This window comes from Neophocaena asiaeorientalis, unplaced genomic scaffold (assembly GCF_003031525.2).
Source record: "Neophocaena asiaeorientalis asiaeorientalis breed wild unplaced genomic scaffold, Neophocaena_asiaeorientalis_V1.1 scaffold225, whole genome shotgun sequence".
NCBI classification, from domain to species: Eukaryota; Metazoa; Chordata; class Mammalia; order Artiodactyla; family Phocoenidae; genus Neophocaena; species Neophocaena asiaeorientalis.
This window is the reverse complement of record NW_020172364.1, coordinates 8,385,125-8,402,897: the sequence shown is the minus strand read 5'-3', so window position 1 is coordinate 8,402,897 and position 17,773 is coordinate 8,385,125. Positions and strand designations below refer to the sequence as shown.

General features: G+C 36.6%; 1 protein-coding gene across 1 annotated transcript in view; it reads left to right on the top strand.

Annotated features, from left to right (window-relative positions):
- Positions 1–17,773, top strand: part of P3H2 (prolyl 3-hydroxylase 2) — a 155,638-nt gene that overhangs the window by 111,065 nt on the left and 26,800 nt on the right. Inside the window, exons 3-7 of the mRNA XM_024768591.1 lie at positions 3,519–3,671; positions 5,089–5,278; positions 13,967–14,098; positions 15,713–15,855; positions 16,187–16,276. Coding sequence (XP_024624359.1) covers positions 3,519–3,671; positions 5,089–5,278; positions 13,967–14,098; positions 15,713–15,855; positions 16,187–16,276 — 708 coding nt within the window. The remainder of the gene's footprint in view (positions 1–3,518; positions 3,672–5,088; positions 5,279–13,966; positions 14,099–15,712; positions 15,856–16,186; positions 16,277–17,773) is intronic.

Here is a 17,773-nt window from a genome sequence, read left to right as displayed (position 1 = left end):
GTGGTACATAGTTTCTGGAATCACCTCTGTGGTCAATGGATAGCTATTGACAGTTTTTAAACATTTTTGAAATGCTCCTTTATTATTCATTATGGAAAACCATTTGTGTGTCAGTAGAGTCTGGTTCACTCACCAGTTGACTGAGTAACTTCCAAACATCAGCAGGGTGTTGATTTAATCAGCCTTTTTTCATGCAGCATGGCTGGCAGGAGAAAATTTTTGCCTTAGTTCTTCACAGCCTGAGATGAAGTGAACCAGTGCTTGTTGAAGGCATTTCTTACCAGTTATTTCTCATATCTCAGTAGAGCAGCAAGCTCCCCCAAAGCATGATACCATCTTGCTGAATCATTCCCCTTTCCTCAGTTGTTCTTTATTTTACAATTTACTTTTCTAATGCATAGAGTTACCCTCACATTAGAGTTACCTTCTCCTGTGGTATGTTTTAATTTGGTCTGGTCTTAAAGGAAATCCAGTTTGAAGCCTTTAAAGGCAGTTAGCTTCTTGCTTGCTTCAATGGAGTAGCAGGTAGATCCTTCCTTAGCTGAAACCTAGTACTTATATGGCCTTATAATAATCTCCATCTAATAGTACAGGCTTATATGTAGCACACACATGTTCACCTGGACTTTTCCTACCACTTCAGATGTGTGTATCTAATTTCAAAAATGAACTACAAAGATATCAGGCTTCCAGTTAAAATCATGGCCTGTTTTATATATAATCTCTGGCAGCCAATTCTAGTTTCCTGAACTGGTTCACAATAATTTCAAAGCCAGTTCATGAATAAGTTTTATGGATTAACCTTAAGTCATGGAATCTTCTTTATATTTATATTGGGGAACATGGCATTATGTTTAATACTGGGTTATAAATGGGGAAAGCACCAAATAAGCAAAAAACCAATGTGGTCAAACTTAAGAGAAGGAACCAATGTATCAGTGTTGGCTAACAGTCTTCAAGAGCCACTGAATCACATTCATCAGTGATCATCAGTATTGGAAGCTCTCAGAGATGTTGTTATTAAACTTACATCCTTCTAGTCCATTATAGCTTATGAAGCACACTCACATGTAATATACCTTTTGATTTGTGTGTAAATGTTTGCTTCTTAGAATTTATTTTTTCTCTTTTCCTAGACATATCATAGACATCATCTATATGTAAAGTAGATGGAAAACAAAGAAATAAGTAAGTCATGTGGTCCCTATCCCCGGAAAGTTCTACTAGGAGTAACAAATGTACTTAGGTAGGTGCCACATATGACAGAGTATGCTAAGTGCCAGTAGAAGAACAGGGATACAATGATATTGCAGTGCTTGACTGTAGCTTTAGGGTTGAGAAAAAATTTCTTAGAGAAGGCAGGATTTAAGCTTGGCCTTATAGGATATGTTAGATTTCCAACAAGAAAATCCAAGTGTCAGAGGATCTCTAGGTCAGTGGAACAGTCTGAGCAAAACATGAAGGTAGGAAAGTGCAAAATTTATAAAAATGTATCTATTTTCGTTCAATGTTAATGGCTGGTGTTATAAAACTAGAGCGTGTCAGTACTAACCTGTTGTGTTCGGAACTTATAGTTTGGCCCTTAACTGGAGGCCGTTTCCACCAACCACAAGTACCTCACTATATCCTCATAAATTATGTGTCTATGGGAGTTGTAGACTGTACATACCCAGCATTAATGAGAGTATATTCACATCCTTGAAATGAATAGATCTTATATAAATTGTATCCAGTTTTATTTTTTTAGAGTTTTAGTGATTTCTGAAGCACATTTATATATAATACACAATTAAATCATTCCAAAATCCTATGTAGTAGGTGGTGGTATGGCAGTTTCTTAATGGAGAACCAAGACACAAGTGTTTAAATGACTTTTTCCAGGTTCACTTGGTCAGTAAGTGTAGACACATACCCGATTTAGGACCTATTCATTTTCCTCTATAGCTATATGCTTGTCACTATGTAGATATCCATACAACTCATATTTGTCTGTGTTGGTGTGTGAGAAATTGAGGAAATTTAAGAAAAAAACCAGGAATTCAAAATGAATGATTTTGACAGCAAAAATAGTTCTGAAACCACAGAATCGAGAACAAAGGTAAAAGTGGCAAGGAAAGCTGATTTAATGGAAGGAAGGCCAGTAGCGAAGAATATGCAAATTAAAAAGAAAAGGGCTTCCCTGGTGGCGCAGTGGTTGAGAATCTGCCTGCCGATGCAGGGGACACGGGTTCGTGCCCCGGTCCGGGAAGATCCCACATGCATCCGGAGCCTGTGCTCCGCAACGGGAGAGGCCACAACAGTGAGAGGTCCGCGTACCACAAAAAAAAATAAAAAAAAAAAAAAAAAAAAAAAAAAAAAAAAGGAGAAGGCTTTACTATTATTAGACAAGGTTAAGGATATCAGATCTTAAAATAGGGCAGTTTATGTTTTCTGTAGTAAGGGATACAGTTCTTTATATATCATGAGAAGGCAGTGACTGGGAACTCCGGAACCTACTACTACTTTCTATTTCTTACTAATACTTGAGTGGCCAGACTATCAAAAGCCTACTCAGGTGAATCTTATATGCCTTCCATGATTTTATATTTATTTGTTCAGTAACAGTGAGTTTCATTTCTTTATACTTCAAAATAGACCAAGCATAATTTGGATTTCACCATGAAAATGACTAGTACTAGTGTGAATATTCACTTTTCTGAAATGAGGCAAAGGGTTCTGTCTATAGACATTCTCCATGGATAAAGCATAGGGCAAAATGTATTAAATCAAGTAAATTTAATTACATTTTGTTACCAAAAAATGCATCATTGCACGTTACATGGAGAGCAGCTTATTAAGTGGTTTAAGAGGAGATTTATAGTGTCTTTGTAGTTTATTAAAAATCCTTCCTTTTATATTAATGAGAATCCAACTTGTAAGTTTGGAATCAATTTCTCAATCAAAGGAATGTGGTGTGCTGTATTTAGCATCTCTTCTGGATTGGAAAAATTTATTCCCTTTAACCTTGTGTTCTTCACATTCTAAAGCCTGAAAACAGATTTGGAGGAGTGGGAGGTATCCCTAATCTCATCCTTCAGAAAGTCACAGTTTATTCTTCCATTGTCAGGATTAAAGGCAAAAGGAACAAAAAGAAAAGAAGAGAAAATAAAAGACAAAAATATTGAAAATGTGAATTAGAGGTGGCACAGCATTGGCAGATTTTAATTTTGATCAATCGTAAGACAAACAGAAGCATGTAGATTCAATTTCCCAGAAAACACATATGGCTTAGAAAAGAGGGAGAAGGAAACAAACTTGGAACAAAGCACATTCATCCATTTTCACCAATGCCAAAATACCCACATATCATTTTAGGAGCACTGTTTATTAACCTCTTGCCCTTTAGTGTGGAGGCTGGGTAGAGTGAATGTGAACTAAAACTCAGCCCTGACACTTTCTGTCTGTGAGACCTTGGACTGGTACTGAACCCAGTTTAGAAATATTTGCCTTCATTTGATCCTCTTTTTTTCTCTTTATAGCTTAACCAGCTGGAAAAGGCAGTGGAAGCAGCACACACATTTTTCATGGCCAACCCTGAGCACATGGAAATGCAGCAGAACATCAAGAATTACAGAACGATGGCGGGTGTTGAAGACCTCCAGCTGGTAGATCGGGATGCCAAACCACACCTGGTGAGCTTTGGGGACCCTGTCCTAACCATGATGAACTTAGTGCTCCTAATTTTCAATGGACTCAAAGCAAATTCCTATGAATGGATATCTCACGTTGATTTCCAACGTCCAATACGGTATCATTTTTACACTTTCAGAGTTCCCAAGATGAAGTATTGTAATTCAGGGTTGAAAAATTGAAAGAAAAAGAAAATTAACTTAGAAAATCAGTATGATATGGTGAAAAGTAAGATGTGACGTAAATGTCTGTAACCCTCTCTGAGCCTCAGCACCCACTCCAGCACTTCAATTTTACCCACTGGAATTGAAGCCCATGTGAATTGCTCAGGGTCACACCATGGTTTCCCAGCAACTAGTCCAGTGGCTTTTTCCACGGTACCTGTACTTTACAAATTTTGATTTTTTTAAGCTACATAATTATTCCTTTAAATGAAATCTTACTTGAAATTCACAGCGTGTTGAAAGGGCATCTTTTTCAATTGGATACATCACCATTCTCAATGTGTGGCCTCCAAGAGGACTGAAGAAAAGGCTAAGAGAGGAAGATTTTAGATGAAAGTCTTTTTTCCTTTTATTTTTTTAAAAAATGAACTATGTTCCCTGGAGCCACTTTATTATGATGGTTTCCGTGCTCTTGTACATTGGATGTCTTAAGCTGAGTGCAGTTTAGGGGATCCTTTCTAATTACAGGAAGGTACTTCTTTCCTTCAACGCTGTGATCTGATCTGTGACAAATCTGTACTATACATTATGTACATGGCTAACAAGTCAACTGCAAACCAACTGAATGCACAAACCTTAGTGCTGGTGCTGAAATCTATTCAAAATAGTCATCATGATCTCAAAGTTTGTTTCAAAATTTGCAAGCATCAAGTGTCAATCAAAATTGAAGATGCAACATTAATGAACGTTGAATTCTCATGTTTTAGGTGTACTTCCTTTTTAGATTTTTTGGTTCTCTGATAATTTTACCATACTGTTTCATTTAAATTTCTTACACACTAACTTTGTTTATGCAACTGAAGTAAAATTGCAGTATACACACACAAAAATATATATATTTGAACCAGGCCTGGAATTGAGTGTCACGTCCACCCACATCCATCTTCCTGCACTTTGTTGCATGGCCCTACCTGCATTTAAAAGGGTTAGAAAATGTAGTCTTGAGTGAGCTCAGGAAGAAAATGAAATTGATTGATGCCACAGCAGTAGGCTTACTCAGTCAGTCCCTTCTCATTTACAATTAGTTGAAGCCAGGGAAGTTTCCCTTTATCTCCCAGTGCGATCCTTCTTTATCTTCCACAGCACAAGAGTCCCACACCCACCTACCTAAGTGATCCAGAGTCTGCCTGCATTTTGCCATCCAAGTGCCCCTTGGGTGCTCTTTGAAAAAACATTTTTCTTTGTTTCTTTACAGGAGAGTTACAGTGAAGGAGTTAAACATTATGAGGCAGATGACTTTGAACTAGCTATCAAGTACTTTGAACAAGCTTTAAGAGAATATTTCAATGAAGATACAGAGTGCAGAGCCCTGTGTGAGGGGCCTCAGAGATTTGAGGAGTATGAGTACTTAGGGTATAAAGCTGGTCTCTATGAAGCCATTGCAGGTAAAGTTTATTTTTTCCCTTGATTTCCTGTTTATAGAAATACTACATGCCATCTGTAAAACTATTCCAATAATGTAGACGTATATATTGTAAAAAGTATAATTGTAAAAAAATTCTCATATACGTATGCCATCCTCTCTCCCGTGGATTACTTTCCCTAGCTTAAATTTTGGTGACTATGCTTCCAAGCTTTTTCAGATACATACACAAATATTTAGGTATTTATTTATAATTATTATTTCATTTTTATAAAAATAAGACAACACTGTAAATATTGATTTTCAGTATATGTTTTGTTTTTGTTTTATTTTATGCTTAACAATATATTGTGGACTTCTCATGTAAGTACATGTAGATCTACCTTATTGCATTATATGGGGAAAGCATAATTTATTTGACCAGTCCTTTACTGATGAATACTAAGGAAGTTGCAGTTTTTTATTATGGTTAATAATGTAGTAGTGAATATCTTTGTATAGTCTTCTTCTATTACTTAAATGAATATTTTGTTACATATGGGATTTTAATATAACACTTTAAAATAATAGGTAAAGTTCATTATACATTAATCGGGGAGGTTTGACTAGTTAACCATGTATGGTGGGGACTGAGTTCTCTGCTGCATATGAAAAAATACACGAAATAAATTCTATTATATTAATAATATGAGTAAAAATAGAACTTTTAGAAGAAAATGCAAGGGAATATTTGTATAACAGTAGGAAAGCTCTTCTTAGCATGATGAAAGACAAGAAATTTTAAGAAAAAGATAGATTTTACATAAGATTTATAAATATAAAAGCTACTTTAATCAAATTGATTTGTAATAGCAAGTGGAAAAAGTTGCAAAATGTTTACAGGAAAACAGTTAATATCATTAATACTTAAACACAGACTGTGAATTATTAGTAGTACTGGTAATTCATTTCTTATTTATTGGTAGTAATAAAAATAAGCAGAATTTATTTAACAGTTAAAATATACAGAGCCTTTTATATAGCTATATCTCTTTTAATCCTATAAACAACTCCTTGTAGGTATTATTATTCACCCTCTTCTCCCCTTTTAAATGAGGGATTTAGACCTCAGAAAGATTAAGAAATGGGATTAAGGTGAAACTGGGAATCAAACCTAGGTTTTTCTCACTCTAGAGCCCATACTTTGAAGATCTACACAGTTGAAAAATGGGCAAAGCTTATTTATTCAATAATAAATGTTTAACACATATTTGTTGAGTGCATATTGTATTCCAAGTTATAAAACATGAAAAACAATGTTCAACTTTTCATATACTCATAGAAATGCAAATGAATGAAGTCAGTTTTCTTTCCCCAACTTTCAATGTTTTCTGTCTTCATAAAAAGCATCACTCATCTAGTAGCTCAAGCCAAATCCCTAGAAGTTATCTTTCAATCCAACATTTCCTTCAATTCTTATTCCCCTCCGACTTGTTACCAAACTTTGAAAGATGCTACTTCCTAATAGCATTTGAGATTTCCTGGTTCCCTCCAGTCCTTTTGCTACCACCCTGGTTCAAATCAACACTATATTTTAACTAATTCACTGTGATAGTCTCCTTGCTGGTCCTCATGTTCTGATCAGGTTTTACTCTGTAGGCAGACAGAACAGTTTTCCAAAAAACAGAAAGTCTGCTCACAGATGTGCTGAATCACCCCCTGCCCCGCCACTGGCTTCCATTGCACTTGAAATAAAACCCAAAACCTTAACAAGGACTTTCATGACTGCGTACTAGTGTTCATTTTCATCGTCTCTCTTTTTCTATCTCTTTAATCTATTCCCGCTGTACTTATTTTAATTCCTAAGATACTCCAGGCTCATTTCCACTTACAGACTTGAAAATGTTGTCTTCTCTCACTTGGCTATTGCCCTATCTTGTTAAGTGCTTAATCCTCACTGCCTACTTATGGTGACTGGCAAATAGCAGGTGCTTAGTGAATATCTGTTAAATGAATGGGTGGAAGGAAGAAAAGATGAGGGAAGGAAGGAAGGAAGGAGATGACATATCCATCAATCACATTGCAGAGATTAAAAGGTTACTAATACTCTATATTTGTGAAAATATAGGTCTTAAATTGTTGAGGTTTTTTTTGAATTTTATTTAATTATTTTTTTATACAGCAGGTTCTTATTAGTTATACATTTTATACATATTAGTGTATATATGTAAATCTCAGTCTCCCAATTCAACACACCACCACCCCCTTCTGCCATGTTCCCCCCTTGGTGCCCATACATTTGTTCTCTACATCTGTGTCTCAATTTCTGCCCTGCAAACTGGTTCACCTGTACCATTTTTCTAGGTTCCACATATATGCGTTAATATACAATATTTGTTTTTCTCTTTCTGACTTACTTCACTCTGAATGACAGTCTCTAGATCCATCCACGTCTCTACAGATAAACTAATATTATGTATAGTATCATGTCATCTGCAGGCAGTGACAGTTTTACTTCTTCTTTTCCAATTTGTATTCAGTTTATTTCTTTTTCTTCTCTGATTGCCGTGGCTAAGACTTCCAAAACTATATTGAATAAGAGTGGTGAGAGTGGACATCCTTGCCTTGTTCCTGATCTTAGAGGAAATGCTTTTAATTTTTCACCATTGAGAATGATGTTTGCTGTGGGTTTGTCATATATGGCCTTTATTATGTTGAGGTAGGTTCCCTGTATGTCCACTTTCTGGAGAGTTTTTATCATAAATGGGTGTTGAATTTTGTCAAAAGCTTTTTCTGCATCTATTGAGATGATTGTATGGTTTTTCTTTTTCAATTTGTTAATATGGTGTATCACATTGATTGATTTGCATATACTAAAGAATCCTTGCATCCCTGGGATAAATCCCACTTGATCATGGTGTATGATGCTTTTAATGTGCTGTTGGATTCTGTTTGACAGTATTTTCTTGAGGATTTTTGCATCTATATTCATTGGTGATATTGGTCTGTAATTTTCTTTTTTTATAGTATCTTTGCCTGGTTTTGGTATCAGGGTGATGGTGGCCTCATAGAATGTGATTGGGAGTGCTCCTTCCTCTGCAATTTTTTGGAAGAGTTTGAGAAGGATGGGTGTTAGCTCTTCTCTAAATGTTTGATAGAATTCTGGTCCTGGACTTTTGTTTGTTGGAAGATTTTTGATCACAGTTTCAATTTCATTACTTGTGATTGTTCAGTTCATATTTTCTATTTCTTCCTGGTTCAGTCTTGGAAGGTTATACCTTTCTAAGAATTTTTCCATTTCTTCCAGGTTTTCCATTTTATTGGCATAGAGTTGCTTGTAGTAGTCTCTTAGGATGCTTTGTATTTCTGTGGTGTCTATTGTAACTTCTCTTTCATTTCTAATTTTATTGATTTGAGTTCTCTCCCTACTTTTCTTGATGAGTCTGGCTAGTGGTTTATCAATTTTGTTTACCTTCTCAAAAATCCAGCTTTTAGTTTTATTGATCTTTGCTACTGTTTTCTTTGTTTCTATTTCATTTATTTCTGCTCTGATCTTTATGATTTCTTTCCTTCCACTAACTTTGGGTTTTGTTTGTTCTTCTTTCTCTAGTTCCCTTAGGTGTAAGGTTAGATTGGTTATTTGAGATGTTTGTTGTTTCTTGAGGTAGGATTGTATTGTGATAAACTTCCCTCTTAGAACTGCTTTTGCTGTGGCCTGTAGGTTTTGGATCGTCGTGTTTTCATTGTCATTTGTCTCTAGGTATTTTTTGATTTCCTCTTTGATTTCTTCAGTGATCTCTTGGTTATTTAGTAACGTATTGTTTATCCTCCATGTGTTTGTGTTTTTTACATTTTTTCCCCTTTAATTAATTTCTAATATCATAGCATTGTGGTCAGAAAAGATGTTTGATACGATTTCAATTTTCTTAAATTTACTGAGGTTTGACTTGTGACCCAAGATGTGATCTATCCTGTAGAATGTCCTGTGCACACTTGAGAAGAATCTGCTGTTTTTGGATGGAATGTCCTATAAATATCAATTAAATCTATCTGGTCTATTTTGTCTTTTAACGCTTGTGTTTCCTTATTAATTTTCTGTGTGGATGATCTGTCCATTGGTGTAAGTGAGGTTTTAAAGTCCCCCACTATTATTGTGTTACTGTCAATTTCCTCTTTTATAGCTGTTAGCAGTTGCCTTATGTATTGAGGTGCTCCTATGGTGGGTGCGTATATATTTATAATTGTTATATCTTCTTCTTGGATTGATCCCTTGATCATTATGTAGTGTCCTTCCTTGTCTCTTGTAACATTCTTTATTTTAAAGTCTATTTTATCTTATATGAGTATTGCTACTCCAGCTTTCTTTTGATTTCCATTTGCATGGAATATCTTTTTCCATCCCCTCACTTTCAGTCTGTATGTGTCCCTAGGTCTGAAGTGGGTCTCTTGTAGACAGCATATATATGGGTCTTGTGTTTATATCCATTCAGTGAGCTTGTGTCTTTTGGTTGGAGCATTTAATCCATTCATGTTTAAGGTAATTATCGATATGTATGTTCCTATGACTATTTTCTTAATTGTTTTGGGTTTGTTTTTGTAGGTCCTTTTCTTCTCTTGTGTTTCCCACTTAGAGAAGTTCCTTTAGCATTTGTTGTAGAGCTGGTTTGGTGGTGCTGAATTCTCTTAGCTTTTGCTTATCTGTAAAGCTTCTGATTTCTCCATTGAAAATGAATGAGATCCTTGCTGGGTAGAGTAATCTTGGTTTTAGGTCCTTCCCTTTCATCACTTTAAATATGTCATGTCACTCCCTTCTGGCTTGGAGAGTTTCTGCTGAGAAATCAACTGTTAGCCTTATGGGAGTTTCCTTGTATGTTATTTGTCATTTTTCCCTTGCTGCTTTCAATAATTTTTCTTTGTCTTTAATTTTTACCAGTTTGATTACTATGTGTCTCCGCATGTTTCTCCTTGGGTTTAACCTGTATGGGACTCTCTGCGCTTCCTGGACTTGGGTGGCTATTTCCTTTCCCATGTTAGGGAAGTTTTCGACTATAATCTCTTTTAATATTTTCTCAGGTCCTTTCTCTCTCTCTTCTGCTTCTGGGACCCCTATAATGCAAATGTTGTTGCATTTAATGTTGTCCCAGAGGTCTCTTAGGCTGTCTTCATTTCATTTTATTCTTTTTTCTTAATTCTGGTCCGCAGCAGTGAATTCCACCATTCTGTCTTCCAGGTCACTTATCCGTTCTTCTGTCTCAGTTATTCTGCTATTGATTCCTTCTAGTGTATTTTTCATTTTAGTTATTGTATTGTTCACCTCTGTTTGTTTGTTCTTTAATTCTTCTAGGTCTTTGTTAAACATTTCTTGCATCTACTCGATCTTTGCCTCCATTGTTTCTCTGAGGCCCTGGATCATCTTCACTATCATTATTCTGAATTGTTTTTCTGGAAGATTGCCTATCTCCACTTCATTTAGTTGTCTTTATGGGGTCTTATCTTGTCCCTTCATCTGGTACATAGCCCTCTGCCTTTTCATCTTGTCTGTCTTTCTGTGAATGTGGTTTTTCTTCCACAGGCTGCAGGATTGTAGTTCTTCTTGCTTCTGCTGTCTGCCCTTTGGTGGATGAGGTTATCTAAGAGCCTTGTGCAAGTTTGTGTTGAGGTTTTTTAGAGGGGTAATTAGGAAATATCTATCAGTCAAAATTTAGACTAAGAAGTAAACTGAAAATCAATGTGCCTTCTTTTAGCCTTTTTTTTTTTTTACATTTTAGAAATATATATATTTCTATACATTTCAAACTGATCACCACAATAAGTCTAGTTAAAATATGTCACCATACAAAGATATTACATAGTTATTGACTATATTCCCCACACTGTACATTTCATAACCATGACTTATTTATTTTGCAACTGGAAGTTTGTATGTCTTAGGCTCCCTCACCTATTTTTTTCCTCCCCCCCCACCTACCCCTCTGGCCCATTTGTTCTCTGTATCTATAACTCTGTCTCTGTTTTGTTATGTTTGTTCATTTGTTCTGTTTTGTTTTGTTTTGTCTTTAGATTGCACATATAAGTGAAACCATATAGTATTTTTCTTCCTCTTTCTGACTTATTAGCATAGTACCTTCTAGGTCCATCCATGTTGTCACAAGTAACAAGATGTCATTCTTTTTTATGGATGAGGGCTGAGTACTGTTCCTTGTGTGTGCACATATATCACATCTTCTTTATACATTCATCTATTGATGGGCACTTAGGCTGCTTCCATACCTTGGCTATTGTAAATATATTATTTGTCAAGTGACTTATTTGCTACACATTCAATTATCCAAGTTCAACTCAATTCATTTAAAATCAATACAGCATTATTGGGGATTTTTTTCCCTTAAGGTTTTATTTTGTTGGGCCTCTACCAGAGCCATTTACTTGCATTTTTGTAAACACTGCTCATTTGAATGTCACTTTTATGTGTGCTTCACATTTCAATTGCTGAATATTTCTTTAACTTAATCTTTTATTTGAGAATGGGCAGGCTTTTCCTTTATTACAGTTTACTATCTTGTAGTTTTTTTAAGGATAGGTTCCCTGCTTTCATTCCCACATTCCTCTCTACACCTACCTCTACTGGCCACTGAACAGCTTTGGCAAATGTCCTAGATCTGGTTTAAGAGAATTGACTGACAAATTCCCACAAATTAACATTTTGCAATTTTCTGAGGTCACCACAGCCTGTTGGTTGCTGGAAAAGAATAGAAGTCTCCTAAGTCAGGCTGCTAACACAGCTACCACCACCATCACCCCACTTCCAATAAAGAAAAGTGATAAAAAAATTCATAGTCCCTCAAGTTTAATCAAATATTATATGTTGCAGGAATATGGTAAGTCTTCTCAGGAATTTGAAGCATATCCAGTTCATAATGAGATGGAAATCTTTAAAAGTATTCCCATGCGAGTGTCTTGAATCTCAAACCTATTAAAACATAATCATTTCACAGTAACATTTGCTATAGAAAGTAGGCAAGGAATACAACTAATAAAAAGGGATATCATTACTCAAACTATGTAAATTCCTGCCTGGTTCAAAACTATTCTCGATTAGGAGTAAAACTGGCTTTTAAAATACAGAATGTATTTAGAAAGCCAGAGTTTTTTACTTTTAGACTTGGAAGAACATTACCAATTGGAGAAAACTACAAATGGCTTTTGAATGCAGTTATTTATTACCAGCCATGCTCACTGAAGCCCTAAAGGATATCATTTTGTCACTCTTATTTTGCTGCTATTAATATCTTACTTTGAAAAATACTTTCATTCAGATTGTGGATTCCTGTTGGGTGTGTTTCCCACCTTTTCCTTTTGCTTGGGTTTTGGAATTAAGAGTGTATATTAAAAGGTAAAAAGGAAAGCAAATGGCCAGCGAAACTCAGAGAAATGCTTGAGTTGTTTGTTGTTTTCTTAAGAAATAAAATAGCTAGCTATTTGTTTATAACATGCTAATCAAATAAACATAACCCATTCTTCTCCTCATGTCTTCCAACTGAAATTAAGAACCAATGGATGATTGTGATCCTATTAGCTGTACTATATTAGATTGAGTTAGCCAGGTTTTAAGAGAACTAGCACATTTCCCTACACACCAGGAAACAGTTATTTCCTTTCTGCTGTGTTTTGGGGGTCCCTCTTCAAGGTCATCTAGATACAAGCCAGACTCTGCATAATAGAAAGCCTTTTGAAAGGAGGCAGTTGTGGATTAGACTGTACAGTCATGAAGTCGGGTGGTTTTATCATTATTCTCAGGAGAACTTGCTCTGCACAAGCATGAATGGACTATTCTCTTAATGGAAAAGACTGCCTCTATCTTCATTGTAGAAATCAGAGTCGGGGCAAAATGTAAGAAGCGTTTTCTTTCTGGGACATTAGCCACTTGTGTTTCCTCTGCTCATGCTTGTATGAGATAGAACCCAGAGCTAAAAGGAGCATGAAAACCCCTGCACTTCAGGATCCTGGCCTGTTTGCAAGTGAGAAGAATGGGAACAAAGAAAGGGGAACAAAGAAAAAGAGGCAAAATGCTTCTTCAAATTCTTTAGCTTCTCCTGTTTTACCAGTCCCTACAGTATTAGAATTTATAGTGTCCAGGTGATAGACTAATTTGTAACTGGGTAGAATAGGTTCCTGATCAATGGATGTAAAGGAATGTTGTTTTTATTTCCCCTTTGGTAAAAGTGGCTTGAAAATATTAACAGGGAAAAAGAGCATTGTGGCTTCACTTCTCTGTGTGAACTCCCCACGTACGTGGCAGTTCCTTTCTCTCAACCGGTCCTTAACATAACTGGGATCTGAACTTCCCATCCTGACTCCAGGACACTTCAGGCCATCTAAAGTCCAAAAAGAGACCCCCAAGTTGTTAAGTAAAGTAATCTACTCAGCTGGGCATGGGTGGGATGAGATGGCCTATGTCACTTTCAGGAGATGTAGAAAAAGAATACACGGAAGGAAAGAGTGCCATACATTTAGAATCTACTAGTAATTAGTCTAGTGATCACTGGTTAGGAAGTTGGCGAGTCACTTACTTTCTTTGTGAAAAGGATTTCTGGTCATGAATGAGGATGATAATGATATCTCTCTAAGAGTGTGTGGTGAGGTGAGATGCCCTGCGTAACCGTGGTTCTCACTTTGAAGTCTGGACGTTGAGCAGATGAGAGGAACCCACTTCTTGGCTCTTGTTTTTCAGATCACTATGTGCAGGTGCTGGTTTGTCAGCATGAATGCGTGAGGGAACTTGCCACCCGCCCTGGCCGCCTCTCACCAATCGAGAACTTTCTTCCCCTACATTATGACTACCTGCAGTTTGCCTACTATCGAGGTAAAGCGTGGATCATCTGTGAAAAACTTTGGGGGGAAGGGGTGTGGCTCATCACAAGAGACATCGAATTTTTGTGGGTTAGTCCTCCACCTTCCTCAGTTGTAATCAAGCTATGGGTGTGTATGCATCTTCTGTCTCACCTCACATCACTACAGCTCAGAACAAGAGCAGATGGTGAAACCACAAGTGGGCAAATGTTGTGCCAATGCCATGAAAGTTATACTAGATTGATATTTTATGTGATTTTTAAATTTAGTTTTTTGACTTAATTTGAAAAGATAATATACTCACAGGTTTAAAGACTAAATATTTAAAAACCTCTCTTTCTTTTCCCCACAACCCAATTTCACGCCCTAAAATCCACAGTTTCTTATTTACCCTTCCAAAATTTTATACAGAAACAACACACACACACACACACACACACACACACACACACACACTGTCTCTGAATTATTTTATCCTCTTACACATAGAAGATAGCACATTATTTACACTCTTCCTCACCTTGTTTTCTTCACTTAACGATACATATCAGATTTCTTTTAGTATGTTGGACCTATGAACTTCCCTTTTGCTTGGTCAAAAATGGTCAAGTTTGGGAAGTTTTATATGGCTCAATCTAGTTGTTTCAGTACATAAAGATCTTCCTCATTAATTTTTCTTTATATCTAGATATCACCATACTATAATTTATTTAATGTGTCTCCTTACTGATGAGCATTGTGTTGTTGGTAATATTTTACTATTACAATCAATGATCAAATGGATAATATTTCCTGTATGTCATTTACGTTTGCATATAAATACCTATAGGATAAATTTCTAGAAGTACAGTTGCTGCATCAAACGGTTTATTTGTTTGTAATTTTGACAGATGTTGCCGAGTTTTTCTCCACATGGAGGACACTTTTCATTGCACAGCAACAGAATATATGATCAAATTTTAAATATTCCCAAATCATTACGTGAAAATTGATATCTCAATAAAGTTTTAATTTCCATTTGTCTCATTGAGAAAGAAAGAGTGAGCATCTTATGTTTAAAAGCAATTAATAGAATCTGGATTGCTGAAATTGGTCTTAGATATCATGTTTTCAAATTCAGTACAAAAATCAGAATTAACTTCAAAAATTCTACTCTGTATTAAATAATGTAAGTTGCCAGCAGATATCTTCAGGTGGAGCTTTTGATAATTTGTTGAAGACATCTAGCAGCAGAGCAGACCGAAGTTAGTACCTTTGGAATACCTGAAATCCTGTCCTTCCTTTCATCTGCAACTCTTTCTGCTGCTTCTACTCAGCCTCACGGCATCTTCCCTCTTTTCTTTTAATTTTTATTTTATATTGTAGTACAGTTGATTGACAATGTTGTGTTAGTTTCAGGTGTAAAGCAGAGTGATTCGGTTATACATATATCCATTCTTTTTCAGGTTCTTTCCCCATATTGGTTATTACAGAGTATTGAGTAGGGTTCCCTGTGCTATACAGAGGTAGCATCTTCCCTCTTACCGATCATTTCATGCTGACTCTCGTGGATGTGTTGACATATCTTTTAAAAATTTTGTAGACCAACCTAGACTGACTCTAATGCCGCAACTCCTGGGTTTTTCAGTTGGCGAATATGTGAAAGCCTTGGAGTGTGCCAAGGCCTATCTTCTACTCCATCCGGATGACGAGGATGTCAGAGACAATGTTGATTACTATGAGAGTCTGTTGGATGACAGCACTGACCCAGCATCTATCCAGGCCAGAGAGGTGAGACCCATGTTCTGAGAAGAAACTCATTATTCTGCTCAGTGCTCTGGGGAGAGTTGGTAAAAATATAACACTTCTCTTAAAAATAGCTAACAATTTAGTAAAGGTTCTAGGACTCAGTTCGTTGCAACTTTAATTAGTAATGCTAAAAGCGTGTTTTTCGCCTATGTGCTAGCTTGTGAAAATCTACAGAGATAGAGACATTTTCTGCAGCTGTGAATATTTTTTTAGCTCATTTGTTACTGTCTAAAGAAAATTATTTCCACTTGAACATTAATCATACCTTTTACCTGTTATTTAAATATACATTTTCTTTTTTTTTTTTCTGTAGGATTTGGCGATGTTTGTGAAGCATCATAAACTGGAATCAGAACTAATAAAATCAGCTGCAGAGGGTCTGGGATTTTCATACACTGAGCCGGTAAGAACAAAGAGGAGAGAGGAAAAGGTCTTTAAAGGAACTATTCGGTGGACTTCTTATTTATGATTGTATTCCCCAGCCCCTTTTGTTGAAGATTATAATCCCCTGCCTTTTGTAAACAAACACTGGAGGGAGGGGGTGTTTACCCTGTATATGTGATGAACTGTAAAAGACTTTAACAGATTTCCATGTCACTGAGAGCTAAAGTCAAAAGCAAATATACTTGGATAGGAAAGAAATGTTTTGAATGTGATGTTTGCCTCTGGATTGTTTTATTTCCTAATTTCTGTATACAACATTTTGTATTTTCTTTTAAACATTTCTCTTAAACATTTTAAACAATAAAAAGACTTCAAAAGAACAGAATCAGTCACAATCGTACTACCTATCATGCTGACTACTTTTTTCCACGTGTCCATGTTGTCTTGTTTTTTCTTATTTTTTTGGGCTGCGTTGGAGCTTGCTCTGCGCGGGCTTTCTGGCTTTCTCTAGTTGTGGTGAGCGGGGGCTATTCTTCATTGCGGTGCATGTGCTTCTCATTGAGGTGGCTTCTCTTGTTGTGGAACATGGGCTCTAGGCATGCAGGCTTCAGTAGTTACAGCACACAGGCTCAGTTGTTGCGACACACGAGCCCTAGAGCATGTGGGTTTCAGTAGCTGCAGAGCGTGAGCTCAGTAGTTGTGGCATGTGGGCTCAGTAGTTGTGACTCATGGGCTCTAGAGTGCAGTCTCAGTAGTTGTGGCACATGGGCTTAGGTGCTCTGCAGCATGTGGGATCTTCATGGCCCAAGGATCGAACCTGTGTCCCCTGCACTGGCAGGTGGATTCTTTTTTTTTTTTTTTTTAACATCTTTATTGGAGTATAATTGCTTTACAATGGTGTGTTAGTTTCTGCTGTATAACAAAGTGAATCAGCTATACATATACATATATCCCCATATCTCCTCCCTCTTGTGTCTCCCTCCTACCCTCCCTATCCCACCCCTCTAGGTGGTCATAAAGCACCGAGCTGATCTCCCTGTGCTATGAGGCTGCTTCCCACTAGCTATCTATTTTACATTTGGCAAAGTATATATGTCCATGCCACTCTCTCACTTCATCCCAGCTTACCCTTCCCCCTCCTCATGTCCTCAAGTCCACTCTGTACATCTGTGTCTTTATTCCTGTCCTGCCCCTAGCTTCTTCAGAACCAATTTTTTGTTTTTTTTAGATTCCACATATATGTGTTAGCATATGGTATTTGTTTTTCTCTTTCTGACGTACTTCACTCTGTAGGACAGACAGACTCTAAGTCCATCCACCTCACTACAAATAACTCAGTTTTGTTTCTTTTTATGGTTGAGTAATATCCCACTGTATATTTGCGCCACATCTTCTTTATCCATGCATCTATCAGTGGACACTTAGGTTGCTTCATGTCCTGGCTATTGTAAATACTGCTGCAATGAACATTGTGGTACATGTCTCTTTTTGAATTATGGTTTTCTCAGGGTATATG